Raw genomic sequence first — 19,921 nt, forward strand, 5'->3', positions numbered from 1 at the left:
ACAAAAAAAAATATAATTATTCCGGACATATAGCGCCATCTATTGGTCAAATCAAAAATCTGCTGGTAGTCACTATTCCACGCGAACGAAGTTGCGGGCAAAAGCTAGTATACTAAATAACGCGTTATTGATTCTAGTACCTACTACTACCATACTACTATTAGAAATTTTGGCTTTGACAAAGTAAACCTCCTAATGTTAGAAAACATCTTTACAAAAAAAAACGATTACAATAATATACCTAACACCTCCTCCTAAGTCTGATAAACTGTACCGAAAAAAAAATGGTTTCTGCCTAATATAGTAAAAGTTAAGAAGTCGGTTAAAAGTATTGAAGTAGGTAAGTACAAAAATTTTCGTGGTATTGTAGGTTTTCTAATTATTTGAGCCGCATAATCGCCTATAACTATAACTACTCAATTTTGACGTCGTATACTAACAAAACATTCAAATATCCAGGACTACAGCAGCTATGCGGCCGGATACGCGGACCACAACGTGGCCCAATACAGCGGGTACTACGCCGCGCCTAGTTACTCGCCCTACGTCAGCTCGCCGAGTAGCAGCGGCAGTGCGGGACACACTTCATATCATTTAGGGGGTGCATTATCAGGTAAGATACAAAAACTTAAATAATTTCAAGGCGATTATCACACTGCCCCGCATGATGCAGCGTAGTGCGTGGATGCGTTTTTTTTCCGTTGTATGGAAATATCTCCGTTTGTATGGAAAACACGCATAGTCCAACACACTAAAAATGCATCCACGCGCGTTCATGCGGATCACGCACATACATGCGGAGAAACACGCACCCCCGCGCGTAGGTGCGGGGCGAGACGCAAGGTATGGCACACTGAATCCCGCAATGCCGCGCGTGATTTTGAATGGGCGTGACGTGTATATTTGAAAATGGAACTCGCTGTGCGTGAATTTACAAAACGCACCTAAAAACCCGCACGATGATGCAGATCTGCACTCCCGCAGGAACGCGCGTAGGTGCGTCGACACGCAAGATGCAGCGTGATGCGGGGCAGTGTGAAGATCACCTAAACCAGAAGTTAATTTAAGAATTATTTTTTTAATTTTGTTAATGAAAACTCATTATTTGCCTTAGAAAACAAACTGATATGTAATGTTGTCGCATGAAAACTGTGTCTCTGAAAAAGGGTTTCATTTTCATTCAATAAATAGATTTATTTTTAACGACTGAAAAGCCCCGAGGTTAAGGATGTTTTAAGTTACGGAGCTTGCAACCCTATTTCAGAACGTCAAATGAATTTGACTTTGACATCTTCTATCATGTCAAACACTAACGTCAAAATCTCATGAATAAATATTACGATACTTGTTGCGTTTATAATGTTTACAAAGTAGTATTTTAAAACAAATGCCTTAAATTATAACAAAGTAGAATAAACAATCTCATGTGTTCACATTAATCCGTCGATTACAAAGACTGAAGTACCATTCCGTAAAGAGTTATAAGTTTTATAGTGTTCTTACAATGAATAAAGAAAATGAGAATTATCATCAGAATAAGCGATTAAAATTAGACGAAGAGGCTTCGGAAACTCGATATGATGACTCTGATTACTGGCCGGACACGGATAGTGAAGATGGTATGAGATTTAGTGGATTTTCCACTTTTAAACTTCGAAATAGTGCAAAAGCAAAAAGTTTTTGAACCTAGTCCACCGATAGGCATTAAAGTGCTTCCTTCGTCGTGACATTGAGTATAATTTAGAACATTAAGGTCAAAACGTGATGGATTGGTTGTGGCTTGTGTATTAGTCATGATCAGTTTCTATCTGCTATATTAGTTTATGTATTGTTTAAACAATGTATATCTTGTCTCACCATTAATTTAATTAGGAACACTTATGACTGAAAACATGAATAATCCTTTTTCGAAGAAGTACAACATGTTACATATTTATATTAAAGTATAATTGTTTACAAATACAAAAATCTGCCTGCCTTTTAAATAGCTATACCACTGATATGGTTAAAACCAACTTCTGAGATAGTTTTTTTTAAGTTTAATGCATAGGATAGTTTTCTGACAGAAATCACGTATTGTGTGTCCAAGATATGAGTATCCCACAGTCAATTTCAAATAAAAATATTTTTATTGCAGAATCTCCATCATCAATGCTGCCGTCAATAAATGACACAAGTCCACTCTCCCCCATCAAAACAGAAGTACACGCGGCCAGTCGGAGATGTCGAGAGAACTCAGGGTAAGGATTATTTAAACAACATTGGAAACAATCTTTATGCAGACTTTCCCATTATGCAGGCTATAAACGACCGCATACCCAAAGTCTTTATATTCGATAAGAAATACAGGATCCAACTTTTTGAGGATCATCGTTACGAGGGACATAATCCCAAAGAACTAAGAATTTTCACCGACGGATCCAAAACAAGCACCGGCACAGGTTCAGGCATCTTCTCAGAAGACCTAAACATACACATATTCACACCCCTAGGAGTACATAATACAGTATTCCAAGCTGAATGTATAGGCATCTCCCTAGCGGCCGAAGCAGTCATAAAGCGGGAAGTAACCGGTCACTCTATCCGAATACTCTCAGATAGCATGGCAGTAATACAGGCCCTAAGCAAACACTGCGCAAACTCCGGCCTTATACACGAGTGCCACCAACGGTTAAACAAGGTAGGCAGTTTAAATAACATAACCATTCAATGGATAAAAGGACACAGTGGCTCCCGAGGCAACGATGCAGCGGATGAGCTGGCGAGAAGGGGATCAGACCAAACAGCAGTAGGACCAGAACCCATACTGCCACTCCCCTTCGGCCACCTACGAACACTGGTAAGACAGCGTACTAGGCACAAACACAACCACCTCTGGACTAACCACAGCGCGTGCAGGCAGGCGAAGATGGCCCTCCCGACCATCAACGATCGCCTCACTAAACAGCTGATGGGCCTATCAAAGCAGAATTTACGTAAGTTTACGGCAGTTCTAACTGGACACGGCTCCTTCAATAAACACCTCTATGTTATAGGAGTTACAGACAGTCCCTTATGCAGAGCCTGCATGGGGGAAGAAGAAACAGCGGCACACGTGCTACTAGACTGCCCTGAAACCGCCATATACAGGGCTAAGTACTTCGGTAACCCAGGTACTATCCAAGAGATAGTCAGCAGAATTAAACCTCTGCTGGCTTTTCTCGAGGAGTTGGGGTGGATCGAGTGAATAAACACCCATTATCACCCTCACACGCAAAATACGCGCTTTGTCGTGGAGTTGCGGAAACCAGCCCGAGTAATCTAATCTAATCTAATCTAAAGGATTATTTAATTCTCTACAATAATAATTATAACGTACTAAAATAAGCATTATGTCAGTGGAACCTCAATAATATTAAGGAAAACTCAAACGAATGGTGCAATACCACCTGCATGTGGCTCTATGCTGTACTGTTAAACACACAAGTGTCTTCTGCTCTACCCGCTAGTAATCAGCAAAAATATTTTTAAAAAACATCCACAAAATTTAAACCTTTTCGTGGCCAATAAGTGGGATCTTATCCTTGCCCAGTCAGACATTTTTGTCCTCATCTGACCAAAAACTTTAATTCTCGAAATTACTCCTACATAGCTTGACTAGCTTCTGCCAGCGGTTTCACCCGCATCCCGTGGGAACTACTTCCTGTACCGGGATAAAAAGTAGCCTATAGCCTTCCTCGATAAATGGGCTATCTAACACTGAAAGAAATTTTCAAATGGGACCAGTAGTTCCTGAGATTAGCGCGTTCAAACAAACAAACAAACTCTTCAGCTTTATAATATTAGTATAGATAATATAAGGATCTACAAAATTAACATTTCCTCTCAATTTCTCCAGAGAAAGCACAGCCTCACGATCACGGGGCCGCGGCCGTCGCAACACATCGTCGTCTCCCGCACAACACGTGCCCGAGCCGGCTACAGACAGAGTGTTTATCTGGGACCTGGACGAGACCATCATCATCTTCCACTCGCTGCTCACTGGGACTTACGCTACTAAGTACAATAAGGTATGTTGTTGTTCAGTTTATGATGTTAAGAAATACAGGAATGAATTTTAAGCAGTGCGCAAAAAAAAACTGGTGGTCCAGAATCGTTAACAGAACATATCTGCATCATCAGTAAAAAAAATTTTTCATTCTTTTGTCCGCCCTAAAATCAGTAAAATATGGATACCAACTATTCTTACGCGCGCCGAGCGGAGCTCCGTCAGTAAACCGGTTTCGCGTTGCCGCCGTGCATACTTGACGACTGTGACCGTACTATCGGTTACAAAATAAACATCTTTCGATATCAATAACTTTTTTGTACTAAAACACTACAAAATAAAAATATACGTATCTATAAAACTTATTTAACTATAAGGTGACAAAGTTTGCGCACTTGATAAAATTCATTCCTGTATATTGCAAAAAAAATCTCCTCACAGGACATTGCACAATCCATTGTGCACAGAAACTATTTGTTCATAACTTAATCGTGCTCTAAATTTTGTTCCGCACTACCATCGAGTTCTGTGATAAGTTCAAGTTATCTGAGTGCTTAGGAAAATAGTATCAGCAATGTTCACTGACTTCTGGTCATTCAAGTTTTTCAAAAAGCAGTTCAATACTAAATACCATAATAATTTGCTATATATCTTTTACAGGACACACAGCAAATAGTTCAATTGGGTTTTAGAATGGAAGAGATGATATTCAGCTTAGCCGACACGCATTTCTTCTTCAATGATGTTGAGGTAAGTTAGTTTGCCTTATTATTACCACTTACAGATGGAAATAGTTCCTTCCATATAAATTATACAAAACTAGTTTATCTTATCTTTTGAAGTTGGTAAAAGTTAGACGTTTTGGGGGACTGTGGGACTGGAGACTGGAGTCTGGGGGACTGTCTTATCTGAAATTGTTGCGATCACTCCTTATTGTGCATTGTAATATGTCTACAGCCTTAAAAATTTAAGAGTTAAAGAGAAAAGAAATATGGCTAGAACCCTTATTTTTTTACCATTGGTCCCGTATTATTATTAACAACCTATTCAAAAATCACAATCTAACAAAAAACCTCTCCACCTCCCAGGATTGTGACCAGGAGCACATAGACGCAGTAGCGGCCGACGACAACGGACAAGACCTATCTGCCTACAATTTCACAGCAGACGGGTTCCACGCGGGAGCCGCACCTAACACCGGGTTATGTGCGCCTGGTGTCAGAGGCGGGGTTGACTGGATGAGAAAACTGGCTTTCAGATACAGGAAGATCAAGGATACGTACAATAATTATAGGAATAGGTGAGTTTTGATCTCAAGATACAGACTATGTATTAGTAGACTAGGTATATAGTATTACCATCTAGTGTAAGTGTAAAGTTGTCTTTGAGCATCCTTCATAATTTTGTGTTAATTGAAAGCATCTTCTTATATATGAAAGTAAGAGCCTTTCATAGTGTGAAAAAGGTCCGATACAGCTCTTCTATGGATCCTACTCATAACGAAACTCTAACGTTTCTGACTAGCTTTGTAGGTTTTTAAAAAACTTTCTCGAAGCAGCCCAGAGTCTGCAAGTTGGTGGGTGATACACCTGTGAAGCGGAGACCCCGTTAATATTGGTACTGTGTCTGATCTCTCTCCTCAGCCAAACTTGTAACTTGGCCGCTTTCATGAGAAAAAATCATCTAATTCAACAAATAAATCAATACGTAATATTTTTATTGCAGTGTGGGCGGTCTCCTAGGCCCAGCTAAGAGAGAACAGTGGCTGCAACTGAGAGCTGAACTCGAACAGGCGACGGACAACTGGCTCACTCTCGCCTGCAAGTGTCTCAATATGATCAACTCTAGGTATGCCATTTTTAAAGACCATATTTTTAAAAATAGGGATTGAATGAATTGGCAATAGCCAATCACGTTTGTTTATACTAATGAGTTTCTTTTTTTGGCTCTTATTTCATGAATAAGTAGATCGACTTGAGAAATTCTTACTGTGTTACACAACTTTTGGAGCAAGAAAGGCTCCTTTTTATTCTAGCGCATGAAGTAGTTCCTGCAGGTGGAGAATAAAACTGCTTGCAGAAGTTGGTCCAATATACAGATCTCGATAAATGGGCTATGTAACACAGAATTTTTTTTTAATTGGTCCAGTAGTTCCCGAAAAGAAGTCAAACAAACACTTAAGCTTCATACTATTATTTTAGTAGCGATACACAGCAACAGTAGTAAAAAATATCCTCCAAAAGGACTCCTAGAAAAGGTCCCATCATTATATTTTCACAAATATAATATTTTTTATTGTTTATTTTCACAGAGAGAACTGTGTAAACGTGTTGGTGACGACAACGCAGCTGGTGCCCGCTTTAGCTAAAGTACTGTTGTTTGGGCTCGGCGGAGTGTTTCCTATCGAGAATATATACTCCGCCACTAAGACCGGTATGTACTTATTTATACCTTTGTACTTATGCAACAGTAAACTAGAGCTGGATGCCCTTACTAATCTTATAAATGCCAAAGTATCTCTGTCCAAAACTTTTAAATCAATTTAAATGTTTGATACAAAGGTAGTCTAGACTCAGCATAAGTGACGCAGCTATTCATGAACATTTTATCCGGGAATAGCTATAGAATAAGTCGTTTCGGGACAAGGAACCGTAGAACCGTGTGGGACAATAAGTTAAAAATACTTTGTTGTTATGAAAATAGAACTGTTTCCATTTAGTAACCTAATGTTTCTGCACTGCATTAATCTATATCACAAGATAGGCAGTAAATATTTTTGTCAACCAAACACGCATTGAATTTAGACTGTAGAACTAAGCAATATTGCAGGTTATCTTACTGTCTCTTAGGAAAAACAAATCGGAATGGGTGTTTTTCAGAAAAGAATACCCTGTGACGCACAGGAAATATTTTTTTTTTATTTCGTGAATTCTATTATATTTACTCTAATATTATAGTTCGGCCATTCAGAGAATGCGTTCCTGACACGTCGCGATTGAACTGACGACGTAACTTTGCAATGGCGTTGCAGTTACGATAAAAATATTTTTGCTGGTTGTTTACCGTTTTAACAATTGAGGAGCATTAAAACAACATTATTATATCAATAATCAATGAATGTTATTACGTCGTCAGTTCAATCGCGACGTGTCAGGAACGCATTCTCTGAATGGCCGAACTATAAAGAATATGTTGTTAACTAGCTAAATCTGCATTTTAAATTAAAATTATAAGATGATTTTAAGAAATATTAAAGTTTTTCTGTCAGCGTATGATGCATAGTATTCCTGAACGCCACAAAATATAATTAATTAGAAATAAAACAAACAAGTATTAAAACGAAATCAACTTATGGTAGCATAAAGATATACTTAAAATCTTTTAAAAACAAACAAAACGATAGCATAATTCTATAAGATTATTAAATAATCAGCTAAATAATTTCACTTTCGTCACTTCTTGGACACATCTCACTAGAAAAGTTGTTATTACTAATGATATCCGCTACAATTTCCAAAATCAAGCCTAGTGAGAAATTTTAGATACTAACAAAATACTATGATGCCAAAATAAACGCTATAAAATGAAAAATATATGTTTTAAAACCATTTTTGTAACATCCAGAATATGGGACAGTGACTATTATGAAAATTTCGTGATGGATAAGAATATTTTGAGCAATGTCCACACTGCTGTTTTCAAAACACAATTACAAAGAATAAAGTATTAACTCACAAATTTTTTAGATATAAACCTTTACACACACATATATAAACAAAACCGATTAAATGTAAGCCTTTTCGTTTGATACCTACCACACGCGCGGACAGGACGCTCCCATAAATTATTTAATTGTACACTAAGCTTTACAATTCAAGATCGTTACGATTTTGTTCCGGTAGTATGTAACGTGACGCACAGGAGGTGACGTTTTCATCTCACGAGACTTTTAAAATTGAAAATAACTAATATTTATTTTAACTACCTTGTTTTTAGCCTTACTAATCTAATAATGATGAGTTGTTTATGTTATATACAGTGTTATAGAGTTAAAAAAACAATTTATTAACCTTTTAAATACTGCCACTATCCGGACCAAAAATTTTGCGCGCCGATGACACCAACATTGTCGTCACAGTTTTCGCCTTAACTGACTTTAAAACGGCAATGGCGGAATCCTAATACGATAATAAAGTTGCCAAGAAGATAGAAAAAACACAAATTAGTAGATTTTGTCTTCAGTACGATATCAAATTCACCGTGACGAAACCGGATTTTCCGGAACAATGATTTTCGTAGGACAACATTAAAATAATGATATTTCTTAAAATAACAATAAATTTATAGCATAAAAATTAAAAATACGTTTTTAGAAATACAGAGACTAAGTTCAAAAACTTAAACATACCTAAAAACGAATATTTTAGAAGTAAGATGTATTTGAAATCTCCAAGAGCGCCATGGGACACACGATATTTATACGTCCTCTTCAGGTTTATTTTAAATATAAAAATAACTATCCACTTTTAATGCTACATATCGATTTAATTGTACATTAAAATATATACCTAAATTAATCAAAAACTCACTTTCACACGTGCCATATAAAAAAATCAAAATAAAAATGTTTGAATGTGTGGGACAGGCCCATTTTGCTAGGGTCAAGTTTTCTGAAAAACACCCGAATAATGAATTGAAAAATTAATAAGATTAACATTCTAATCTAATTCCATTTTCCAGGTAAAGAAACATGCTTCGAAAAAATAAAGCAGCGCTTCGGCGAGCGATGTACATACGTCGTCATAGGCGACGGACAAGACGAAGAAGCGGCGGCCAAAGCGAAGAACTATCCCTTCTGGAGAATATCCAGCCATTCTGACATCGCCGCCCTTTACAACGCACTGGATATGGGCTTCTTATGATCTACTGGTACCCTGGTACTTGAATGCACGAGATATTGTTTTAAATTCAACAGCATTAGGAAGGAAATACTGGAATTTAGTTTGATGTGCTATCGAGTCTCCTATGATCTACTGGTACCTTAGTACTTCATAATCACGCGGGGATTTAAAGCATTTGATAAGATATCTTGATTTGTTGGGTACCCTAGTACTTGTGGACCACATGAGAAATAATAGCGTTTCAAATTGGAAAGTTAATAACTGAAAATTGACAAAGCAGTCGTTTTAAGTTCTAAGAGCTTCTGATGTCCTGGTTTTGTGGGAAGAAGATGACTATTAAAAATTCGTCTTTCGCTACTGTCGAAAGGATAAATAAAAGACAAAAATCTCCTGATTTTTAAATATGAACAAGACCAAAACATGGTAAAATCTCTTATACTTTCTGAGAGGAGGTTCATTAAAATAAATATCTAAAATACCTATTAGATGGTCAATGACACACACACACTACTTCGTCTAATTTCAGAGCTTCCTATAACCAAAGCCAAAATTTTTGATACATTTACGAAACTACATTATGTGAAAACTATTTTCACATATCCTTACTGAGACAATGCCTAGAAGCGGCCAAAAGATTTTCCAAAAATCTTCTAGAACATTTTTCTAAAGATTTAAGATGACTTTAAGAGGTATCTTGATCATAAAATACAGTAGTTAGAAGAATTAACATAGCTTATGAAACAAACTATTTTTTATTTATTATACAGGTTGATAATTTTATTTTTTTAGCTCGCTACAGTTGTAGATAAATATATGAAACGGATTCGAGTTCAGTATGTTGGTAAAACGGCCTGTGGTTCATGTCTAAGAATAAGTAATGAATGCAGAATCATTTAATAAATTTTTCACGTTTAATTCGCAAATGTGCAATCATTTTTCATACTAAAATAAAAAATCTCTAAAAACACTGAAATAGTACTGAACACCCATTAATTCTAATATTTTCAATGGCAGTTTATTTTAAGTATGAAATACTGTTCTATTTAAATAAAAATATGTACGTACACCATACATACATATTTGAAACTACTTTACTTTTTTGTGGTGATTTTTATTAATTATTAACATTAATTATTTTTACAATTAAAATTAAAAAAACTTTACTAAAAATAAAATACTAGATACAAAAATAATACAGGAATACTTCGACGCCGAATCAGTGTTCTTATATATAAAAGTATGAAATTCTTATTCTAATTGTTTGGATCCAGGTTACACTCTCATATTGTTTTCGAATCCATGTACTAGGCTAACATATTGTCGCGAAAGTACGAATGTTCTTAAATATCGAGGAAAGGACTTTAGAACTCGCGACAACTATCTTAGCCCATATTACCTTCACGGCTCCATAAAAGTACATTTTTTCATAAAAAACATTAGTTTCGGGGCCTCAGCTATTTAAATATATTAATTATTTTAGTTTATAAAAGCTCAAAGTCAGCTCAAAATCTAATACGAAAACTAAAATGGATAAAAGATATGATTTTTTGTAAATATTTATTGAAAATAGTAGCGACGTAGTGTTTTGTAAGTCCATTCCTACAATAAGTTTTATATAATCTTTACTGTAATTATTAGGACAATGTATAGCAAATAAATGAGTCTTCTAGTTTTTCTATTTGTTTTCGGGATGGTCTTAAAGTATCGATATTTTGTTAGGGTACAGTCTACTAAAAAAAGACTCGAAACATGATGTTTTAGTGGACTGTACCCAAATAGTAAAATCCACACGAGTTTGGCATATGTAATTGTAATATTATACCTATGTAAAACAAAAAATTGTTCCTGTTACTCTAAGCACAAGCGTTTTTGATATCTTCCAATATGGACACGAAATATTTCTTTGTATATCTTTCAGAAACTGTACAACTACTCAAGACTTTTCATTTCACGAAACGTAGCAATATTTTTAAATGTTATTAAAAATAGAAAAAAAATTGTAAATAAAAATCTAAATTTTAGATTAGATATAGCTTATTAATCTAGTTCGAAAGTTATTATTATTCGATTTGTAAATAAAATTATATTATTTGACAATTTATTTTGTTGTTTTACTTTTCCTCATGCTAACAATAGTTAATTAATAATAATGTTTAAACCATTATAAAATTAGTATGGACAAAGGCAGGTAATTTATTCTTTCTATATGGGAAAAAAGATAGAAGACAGAAAAAAGTCTAGGTTTTATAATAGTTACAAATAGGTCACTGAAAAAGTATTTAAATCAAACGCTATAAACTCTTTCATCATCAGCCTATCGCAGTCCACTGCTGGACATAGGCCTATCCAAGTGCACGCCACTGAGATCGATTTTCAGCTTCTCGCATCCAGCTCCTGCCAGCTGTCTTGCGCAAGTAAACTCTAAACTCTTTATAGTTCTGAGATAATTATGACAACGGCAACCCTGCTAAGCCGTCACTCCGTTGCTAAGCAACGATCAACAAACGGTGTAAACAAAACAAAACGTGAGAGTCAGCATAAAATAAAGTTATCAAACAAAATGAAGGCAGTAGATACGATATTATTCGACGTGTCCAAGAATGAGCTGTTTAAGATCAACGAGAATTACAAGATGCTGCATCGGAAGCTCAAGACTACTTGGAAAGTTTTGATGTGGGTTTGTTTCTGGCATTATTTTACTGCAAACAGTCTTTACATGCTTCCTCCTCCGAGCTAAACAGTTCAATCTGTCTTCTAGATTATTCCAGGGTTCACTTTCGTCCCGTGGGAACTACTTGGAGCATTCGGATAAAAAGTAGCCTTCCTCTATTGATAGACTCTTATACTGAAATATTACTTCAAATCGGTGCATTAAGGCTGGAAACAGTGCTCGGCCGACGGTCAGTGCTGACTGTACGTCCAGACCGAATCACATACAAAATCACGCACGTACCGTTAGCATAGCTGTGTGAGCGGTCATAGACTTGCACAGATCTAGCATTGTTTCCAGCCATCAGCGCATTCAAGCAAACAAGCTTTAGATTCACACAAAGTCTGTAATGTTTTTACGTAGAGGACAGTGGAAGCCAGTAAATAGTTGTAATTGTTAGGTACCTACAATCGTACATTACATACCTCCACATTGGTCATTGAACTTGAGCTTAAGTTTTTGTTTCCACATATCCTAAAGTCACTCTCTCCCTACAGAAACCGCGAAGAAATATCCTCGAACGTTCTAGAAGACGTAAAGATCCTTATAGTGGCTGGACCTCAAAACGCCTTCACGGATGACGAGCTCGCGTCTCTCAAGCACATGGTGGAACGAGGGGATTCAGTCCTGGTGGCCATGTCTGATGGTGGGGAGGAGAGGACGAATACTAATATCAACTTCTTTTTAGAAGAGTTTGGGATTGTTGTGAATAATGGTGAGGAATATGATTGGAGTCTTTGATTTTTCGTTTGAAAGTAACGGATTTAGTGATCCAGGCTTGAAAATACATAATGTAAAAAGTTAGTAATAAAGTACGACATAATTTTTAACCGACTTCAAAAAAGGAGGGTCTTGATTTGACCTGTATGCACAAAAGTATGTTTGCTCCTGGGCGATTAGCTCACGTTTGTCGGAACCGATTTGATGCGGTTTTCAGCATACCTATTATTAGCCAGACTTAGAAGAAGGTTTCAGGTAAAGTATTGAAGTTGGTTTAAAAAACAAAGATTTTATATTTTAGAATTCTATCGCGAATTTAACCTAAGTTGCTATTGGTGAATAATTTTTCCTAAGTTCTGAAATAGTAAGAGTAATGATGAGGTTACTTATCTAAACCTCATTCCAGATTGCGTGGTCCGTGCGAACTACCACAAGTTCTACCATCCGAAGGAGTGCCACGTGTCCAACGGTATTCTGAACCGAGCCATCACCAAGTACCTGATGAAGATGCCCAACTACTCCAGCGAGTCGGATGACTTTCTGTAACTTTCTATGCGTTTTGTTAAATGTAGGATTAAGTACATTTAAAAATTATGCGATAAAGCCAAAATTAAGCCGCGATTATGATTGCCCCACGTCAAGAATTTCCCTATCTAATTCTCACTAAGAATGGAATCTTATCTTAAGACCCAAGTGGAAACCTGGACTACTAAGTATGAAAATTATGAAATCACCAACCCGCATTGAGCAAGCGTGGTGATTAACGCTCAATCCTTCTCTATGTGAGAGGAGGCCTGTGCTTAGTAGTGGGACGATAAAAAGCTGATGATAAATTCTGACTTAAAGGCAAAATCTGATAAATTATGAGTAATTCAGACATAGCAAGATATCTCCAGTCTATATTTATTTCTATTGCTCCCTTTCAGCGAAGACCCAGCGACTCCCAACTTCGTGTACCCGTACGGGGCCACACTGACAGTCAAGAAGCCGGCGGCTGCTATACTGTCCAGCAGTGATGTTTGCTACCCTGTCAAAAGACCCGTTGCAGCTCTGTATACTTCGGAGAAGAGCGGAGGTAACATACTTACTTTTTTATGTTATCCTGGTATCAACTCAAGTGTGGGCGGGATAGTCAAGCGACCCGGTGCAGCTTTATACGTCTGCGAAGAATTTACGTCTGCGAAAGTTGTTTTAGGTACCTACTCCTACTCTTCTGTTTTATGTTACCCTTGTAACAGTTCAAGGCGCCGTGGAGACTCACTAATCATGATAGTGTACACTAATGATTTGGTTCCGCTTTAATCAAAACATGTTTTACTATACAACTTATTTTGCAATGCTATAGATACCCAACAAAATTATTATATCGGAACAACCTATTAGAATCCGCTGTTGGCTGTCTACAAGGTGATCCACTCGGGCCTGTGATTTTTAGTTTGGCGATTAACCCAATTATTCGGCAGCTAAATTCTGAATTTAACGTGTGGTATCTCGACGACGGGACCCTGGGAGGCAACAGAGATACTGTTCTTAATGACTTAGTTTTCCTAAAAGATAAATTCCACGACATTGGCCTCGACCTCAACCTTTCTAAATGTGAACTTTTTATACCCGACTCGACTAACAGACAGACTATTCTTCAAAATTTCCTCTCAATAGGCTCCTGAAATTAAACCGATAGACCAAAGTTCTCTTTGCCTCCTTGGATCGCCTATACTGGAAGATTCATTTTCGGATTTTATTGAGAAGAAAATTCAAAATTTTAATAATGTTTCGGAAAGGCTACTCAAAATTAATATGCATGCAGCCATCACCATCATACGGTACTGCTGTTTTGGACCAAAATTTACGTATAACTTGCGTGCTTCCCATTTATGGAAGCACACCAGCCTTTTGGACAAAATCGACGAAATTATACGACATACACTATCATCCATTTTAAATGTGGCCTTGGACGACAGAGCTTGGTCTCAAGCGACTCTTCCCATCCGTATGGGAGGACTTGGCGTCCGTAAAATTTCCAGTGTAAGTTTACCAGCCTTTATTTCCTCGGTCCATGGCACTGAGAAATTGATCAGGAAAATATTACCCACCACACTGGTCAATTTTGAGGTGCCAAGCCTGACTGAGGCTTTAAATGCTTGGAAAGTCGCATGTCCGAACACCGACTTACCCGCCAACCTGTCCTCCCAGAGACAGTGGGATGAGCCGCTCTGCAGAGTAATACGGAAAAGTTTAATCGATACGTCAATTACTTCTGCAGAGCGAGCGCGCCTACTGGCTGTGGGTGAATGGGAGTCGGGTCTATGGCTTCTTGCACTTCCGTCCTCAAACACAGGCACCATGTTTGATGGCACCACCTTCAGACTCGCCGTTTGCCTCCGACTAGGTGCTCCATGCTGCTCTCCTCATCGCTGCCACTGCGGGGAAGCTGTCAACAGCCTCGGTCACCACGGCCTGTCGTGCAGCCGGAGTGCCGGCCGCATACCACGACATGCCAACATAAACGACGTGATCCGTCGCGCTCTTGTTGCCGTCGGCGTGCCAGCCGTACTCGAACCAAATGGCTTGGCACGCGACGATGGCAAGAGACCAGACGGCATGTCGCTATTTCCGTGGAAGGTGGGTAGGACTTTAGTGTGGGACGCGACATGCGTCGACACTCTTGCGCCATCTCACCTTCCCGGAACTGCATGTTGTGCTGGCTCCGCCGCTGCACAAGCAGAGAACCTCAAGCGGCGCAAATATAGTAACCTTATAGGCAATTACATGTTTGAGCCGTTTGGGGTTGAAACTCTAGGGCCGTGGGGTCCGAGGGTGCACCTTCTTGCCAGGGATATTTCCCAGCGCCTGGTTGACACTTCCCGGGACCCAAAGGCTGGCTTTTATTTCGCACAGAGGTTGAGCATTGCCATCCAACGTGGCAATGCTGCCAGTCTTTTGAGTACATTACCCAGTGACAGCGATGAGGAGCAATTTTTGATGCACTGTATTAGTTTTAAGTTGTATATATATATATAAGTTTATTTTATTTTATTTTCAATTAATGTAAATATATTGTGAACTTATTTTGTTTAGTAGAAATAAAACAGGTGTAAAAATATGTACCTTGAGTAAAACCCCTATCAATAGAACATTCTTCTGGCAAAGGCAAATCTTACATCGCCTCTAGTGGTAACTTACGGACTTAATGCCATACAAAAAAAATATACCTATTATTTCACGTATAATATCGACACGAGTATCGACAAATTCTGTTACTTTAAACTCATGGTAGAGGTACTGTATGTCTGCCGGGGCTGCGGGTTGTTCGAAAGAGATACCGCGGCCCTGGTACATAAAAGGCCTATGACGGAACACGACGGTTTTTAGTCAGTAAGAGTCTGACACTCCCTCACCGCTGCTAACGGGGTCATTTGATGATTTTTAACGTCGGAAAAAAAAAGAGGTACTGTATGTATATCTTTCTGCTTTCCGTCCCCAGGTAAACTATTCGTCATAGGCTCTGGTCACTTCTTCGCGGACCAGTACTTAGAGAGCGAGTGCAATGACCTCATCAGGGAGATGGTGTTCAACTATCTCGGCGGCATCACCGACCTGCATCTCAACCCCGTCGATGTTGAGGATCCTGATGTAAATACCTATTATTATTTACTTATATTTAGAAATAAATTAAAAACATTTAAAAATATCTTAAAATAGGTAGCCACTAATATCGCGAGTCTAAGGTGTCCCATATTATATTTTATAGCAATATTTTTTCTAAACCTCAGAATCTTAGTGGCCAAGTTTTTAAACAACCATCAGTATTTGGTTGTTCAATCAAACGTCTCGTCTTAGACCACTCAGTGATATGAGAGAAGAAGATAAATTCTATTCGTGGCCTTAAAACTTAAAAATAAAAAATAAATAAAAAAAATAAAACTTCTGCGCTCCGCTTTGGTAGATCTTGGGCAAATCCCAAGCGAAATCACAAGGTCCTTGTAACTTCATAATGTCCTCTTTAAATATGGTATGATCTGTATATGCTGTATGGTGCTGCATATGATCATCGTATTTGGTAATTAGCAGGTATCCCCAAAATGATGTTCTAAATAGCCTTATTTACTTCCAGATAAACGAGTACCGCACACTAGGCGACATGCTGTGGCTGAGCAGCCTCCCCCTCCCCGAGCCTGCTACAGCCCCACCCCCGCGCCTCACGCCGCTACATCCTCACGCTCTGTTCACTTGGAGACTGTTCTCCTTGAACCTGGCGCAGTGTGAGTATTCCTGATGACCTGTCTATCTCTAGTACCGCACACTAGGCGACATGCTGTGGCTGAGCAGCCTCCCCCTCCCCGAGCCTGCCACAGCCCCCCCGCCGCGCCTCACGCCGCTACATCCTCACGCTCTGTTCACTTGGAGACTGTTCTCGTTGAACCTGGCGCAGTGTGAGTATTCCTGATGACCTGTCTATCTCTAGTACCGCACACTAGGCGACATGCTGTGGCTGAGCAGCCTCCCCTTCCCCAAGCCTGCCACAGCCCCCCCGCCGCGCCTCACGCCGCTACATCCTCACGCTCTGTTCACTTGGAGACTGTTCTCGTTGAACCTGGCGCAGTGTGAGTATTGATACTGCTCCATTTTTTGGTTCCAATGTTGGTTCCAATACTGTTCTCTCGTCATGCCCAATTGGATCCAATATTTGCACCAATGTCGGAACTTTGCTGGTTGTTTCAAGGGGCTGTCATAGTCCAAATTTTGCAAAGAATCGTAGTACTGATGTGATGTCTTGTGGCCTATATTATGACTATATCATGAGTCTTCAAATGGAACATATCGTTACCAGAATGTGATTATCTTGGCTGGACTACAGTACAGTATAATCAAAATTACTTAAATGATTGCAGAAATGTTATTTCATTTCAGTGCCAGAAGTACTAGGACTTTACGATGCATTGGGAGTGAAGCATGAACCTCTGCGTTTGATCGCGCCACAATTCGAAACGCCCTTTCCACCTTTACAACTGGCGGTAAGTATGTTTTATAGTATGTAGAAATAATCTTTAAAACTTTGCTCATTTACTATACTTTAAAGGCGTCGTTGGTTCCTTAATATTAATTATACGCCACTATCTATAGAACAACAGGGCCTTCATGGATAAGATTTTTCAAAAAGTGACTCCAGAAATCTCCTGGCGGTTTCACCTAGGTCCCGAGGAATCGACTTCGCACACTCGGACAAACTGCTCTATATACTCAAGTATACATTTGCTATCTAACACTGTAAGCTTTTATTAAATCGGACCAGCTTCTGAGATTAGCCCATTCAAAAAACCAACTCTCCAGCATTATAATATTAGCATAGATTCTTATATCTACTTATCTACATTCCAGGTGTTCCCACCAACATTCAGAGAGCCTCCGCCCCCGCCGCTGGAGCTGTTCGACCTGGACGAGGCGTTCAGTTCCGAGAGGTCACAACTCGCGAGGCTAGCTAATAAGTGTCTGCAGCCAGCCTCATCTAGACTTGCACAGGGTAAGTTGTGTCAGAGTTTCCAAGAAAAGGATGACTTTCTGTGTATTTACATATCTTTTTCTTCTATGTATGTACATGAAAGAAAGTCGTGTTAGTAACACATTTTATAAACTGAAATATGGCTGAACCGTTTAAGCTAAAAATAAGAGGGGAGGTAGCTTGGACCCGGGAGAAGGACAAAGGATAGTTTTAGTCACCATACGGGACGCGGGTGACACAGCGGGCAGAAGCCAGTTATTTAAGGCAACGGTTATTTAAATATAGTATTGCCATTGGAGCTCGGTACGATAGATCATAAGGTAAAGCAATCTTGTCATGACGAGTTCCTCCGTGTTTTAGAAAGCACGCTAAATTGGCCCTGGCTGCCATTTGAGCATCTTCGTAATCGTTAAGGGTAGTCAAAAGCTTGAAAATCTGACAACCTGTCTTATAAAGGGATAACGGTTAATAGACAGTCGCTCCATGTAAGACTCTGTTACTCAGCTGGATCCAGTTAGACTGGAAGCCGGACCCAACAAAGTAGGAAAAACGCGAGTATGAAAGGTTCAGATGAAAACAAACAGCCGTACACAAATCTATGGGTGCGTCCACATCTGGCGAATGCGCCGCGAATGCGCAGCACGCGAGCCGATCGCGAGCTGCCCGCGAGCTGCGCGCGTGCATTTTTGTTCGTGCGCCGCTTCTGCGCCGCCCGCGCGCAGCTCGCGCGCGACCTAAGCGCCGCACGCGAGCGGCGCGCAGGCGGCGCGCGACGTCTGCCATCTTCGATAGTACTGAGCCAATATACGGAACGGTAAGGGCGAGAACTGATTGCGCGCAGATCGCGCGCCGCTCGCGCGCTCTATACGAGCCTTGCGTGAGTTGCGCTAAAGAGGCGCACCGAACTATTGCAGTGACTGCACGCGCGCAGCTCGCGGACAGCTCGCGATCGGCTCGCGTGCTGCGCATTCGCGGCGCATTCGCCAGATGTGGACGCACCCTAAGAATTCACGAATCAATTCCGCGACTTACCCATATTTAAATAATAAACAAAAACGGCCAGTACCCGGTCAAATTTGTTTTGAAAAACACAGACCACACACCAAGTACCTACATAAGTATAAAAGACTGTTCTTTCCCCAGGAGACGGTCGTCAACTAGAGAACGAACTAGAATACTTCGTGCGCGAGTGCGGGCGCGTGGTGCGACTGTCTCGCGCCATGCCGACCGACTCCGCGCCTGCTGGGAAGCATATCCTGCACCAGTTGGCTTTGCAGCTCGCTACTTATAAGAAAATCGCTCCACGAGACTAGATAGCAAAATTTTGTATGTTTTATTTTGAAATCAGATTCTGAAATCGTTAAATCTTCTGAAATCAGCAGATCCACCTGACTTCTAAAGGAACTACTGTCTGCATCATGTCGACATGTCAAACGGACTCCGCTCCTGCTTTACAACTCGCTACTTATAAGAAAATGGCTCCACGAGACTAAAGAGATCTACTCTTAGAAGATCAGGTCCTGAAACCATAACATCTTCTGAACTTAGCAGTTCCACCTGCTTCCTGAAGGAACTCAAATTCAAAAACATCTATTCAAATTAGACTGTTAAATCAGCACTTTTCGAACGTCAAGAACAAAAGACCCCTTTACCACTTCCTATGTGTTTTTGCTGGGAAGAAGAAGTTTCACAACCCCAGCAACATACCTACTACACCCGAACTACTTTCACAGTTGAATGACAGAATGACGAACACTGTATTCTTACGAAACACAGATATAAATACATACTACATATAAGTCATAGTTGAATAACAATAATATTATCCTTGATAATGGTGGTATAAAATATGTTTCCTAAAAACTAGTGATAAGTTTCATGTTATTACGTGTTGTTATAAAATAAACAATCGCAAGATCAAACTGTATTATTTATTTCCATTAAAGTCCACCACAATCGAGTAGGTACAAAAACTATAACTTAACAACATAGAATATATGTATTTTAAAAATCAATAAATGTTACAATCGTAAACTTGTAATGCAATTTCACAACGTCTCTCT

The 19,921-nt window shown here is 39.3% G+C and overlaps 2 protein-coding genes across 2 annotated transcripts in view; both read left to right on the top strand.

The window, feature by feature from the left end:
• Positions 1 to 11,029, top strand: part of LOC124641288 (eyes absent homolog 2) — a 55,972-nt gene extending 44,943 nt beyond the window's left edge. Inside the window, exons 8-15 of the mRNA XM_047179335.1 lie at positions 460 to 613; positions 2,138 to 2,240; positions 3,878 to 4,049; positions 4,688 to 4,777; positions 5,116 to 5,327; positions 5,753 to 5,875; positions 6,339 to 6,460; positions 8,768 to 11,029. Coding sequence (XP_047035291.1) covers positions 460 to 613; positions 2,138 to 2,240; positions 3,878 to 4,049; positions 4,688 to 4,777; positions 5,116 to 5,327; positions 5,753 to 5,875; positions 6,339 to 6,460; positions 8,768 to 8,949 — 1,158 coding nt within the window. The 3' untranslated portion in view covers positions 8,950 to 11,029. The remainder of the gene's footprint in view (positions 1 to 459; positions 614 to 2,137; positions 2,241 to 3,877; positions 4,050 to 4,687; positions 4,778 to 5,115; positions 5,328 to 5,752; positions 5,876 to 6,338; positions 6,461 to 8,767) is intronic.
• A 453-nt stretch (positions 11,030 to 11,482) lies between these two features.
• On the top strand, positions 11,483 to 19,763 carry LOC124641509 (intraflagellar transport protein 52 homolog). Its single transcript, XM_047179600.1, has 9 exons — positions 11,483 to 11,601; positions 12,136 to 12,353; positions 12,765 to 12,900; positions 13,285 to 13,433; positions 15,843 to 15,991; positions 16,473 to 16,620; positions 17,270 to 17,373; positions 17,738 to 17,879; positions 19,002 to 19,763. Exons 1-9 carry the CDS (start codon positions 11,489 to 11,491, stop codon positions 19,169 to 19,171), a joined length of 1,329 nt encoding a protein of 442 aa, XP_047035556.1. The 5' UTR covers positions 11,483 to 11,488; the 3' UTR covers positions 19,172 to 19,763.
• The last annotated feature ends 158 nt before the right edge of the window (positions 19,764 to 19,921 follow it).

The sequence above is a fragment of the Helicoverpa zea genome, chromosome 22 (assembly GCF_022581195.2).
Source record: "Helicoverpa zea isolate HzStark_Cry1AcR chromosome 22, ilHelZeax1.1, whole genome shotgun sequence".
Lineage (NCBI taxonomy): Eukaryota > Metazoa > Arthropoda > Insecta > Lepidoptera > Noctuidae > Helicoverpa > Helicoverpa zea.

Excerpts from the sequence above, each read along its gene's own strand:
- LOC124641509 (XM_047179600.1), top strand. The coding sequence starts at position 11,489 with ATGAAGGCAGTAGATACGATATTATTCGACGTGTCCAAGAATGAGCTG. Across the intron at positions 12,354-12,764 it reads TGGGATTGTTGTGAATAATG|ATTGCGTGGTCCGTGCGAAC; the intron begins GTGAGGAATATG and ends ACCTCATTCCAG. Across the intron at positions 12,901-13,284 it reads AGCGAGTCGGATGACTTTCT|CGAAGACCCAGCGACTCCCA; the intron begins GTAACTTTCTAT and ends GCTCCCTTTCAG.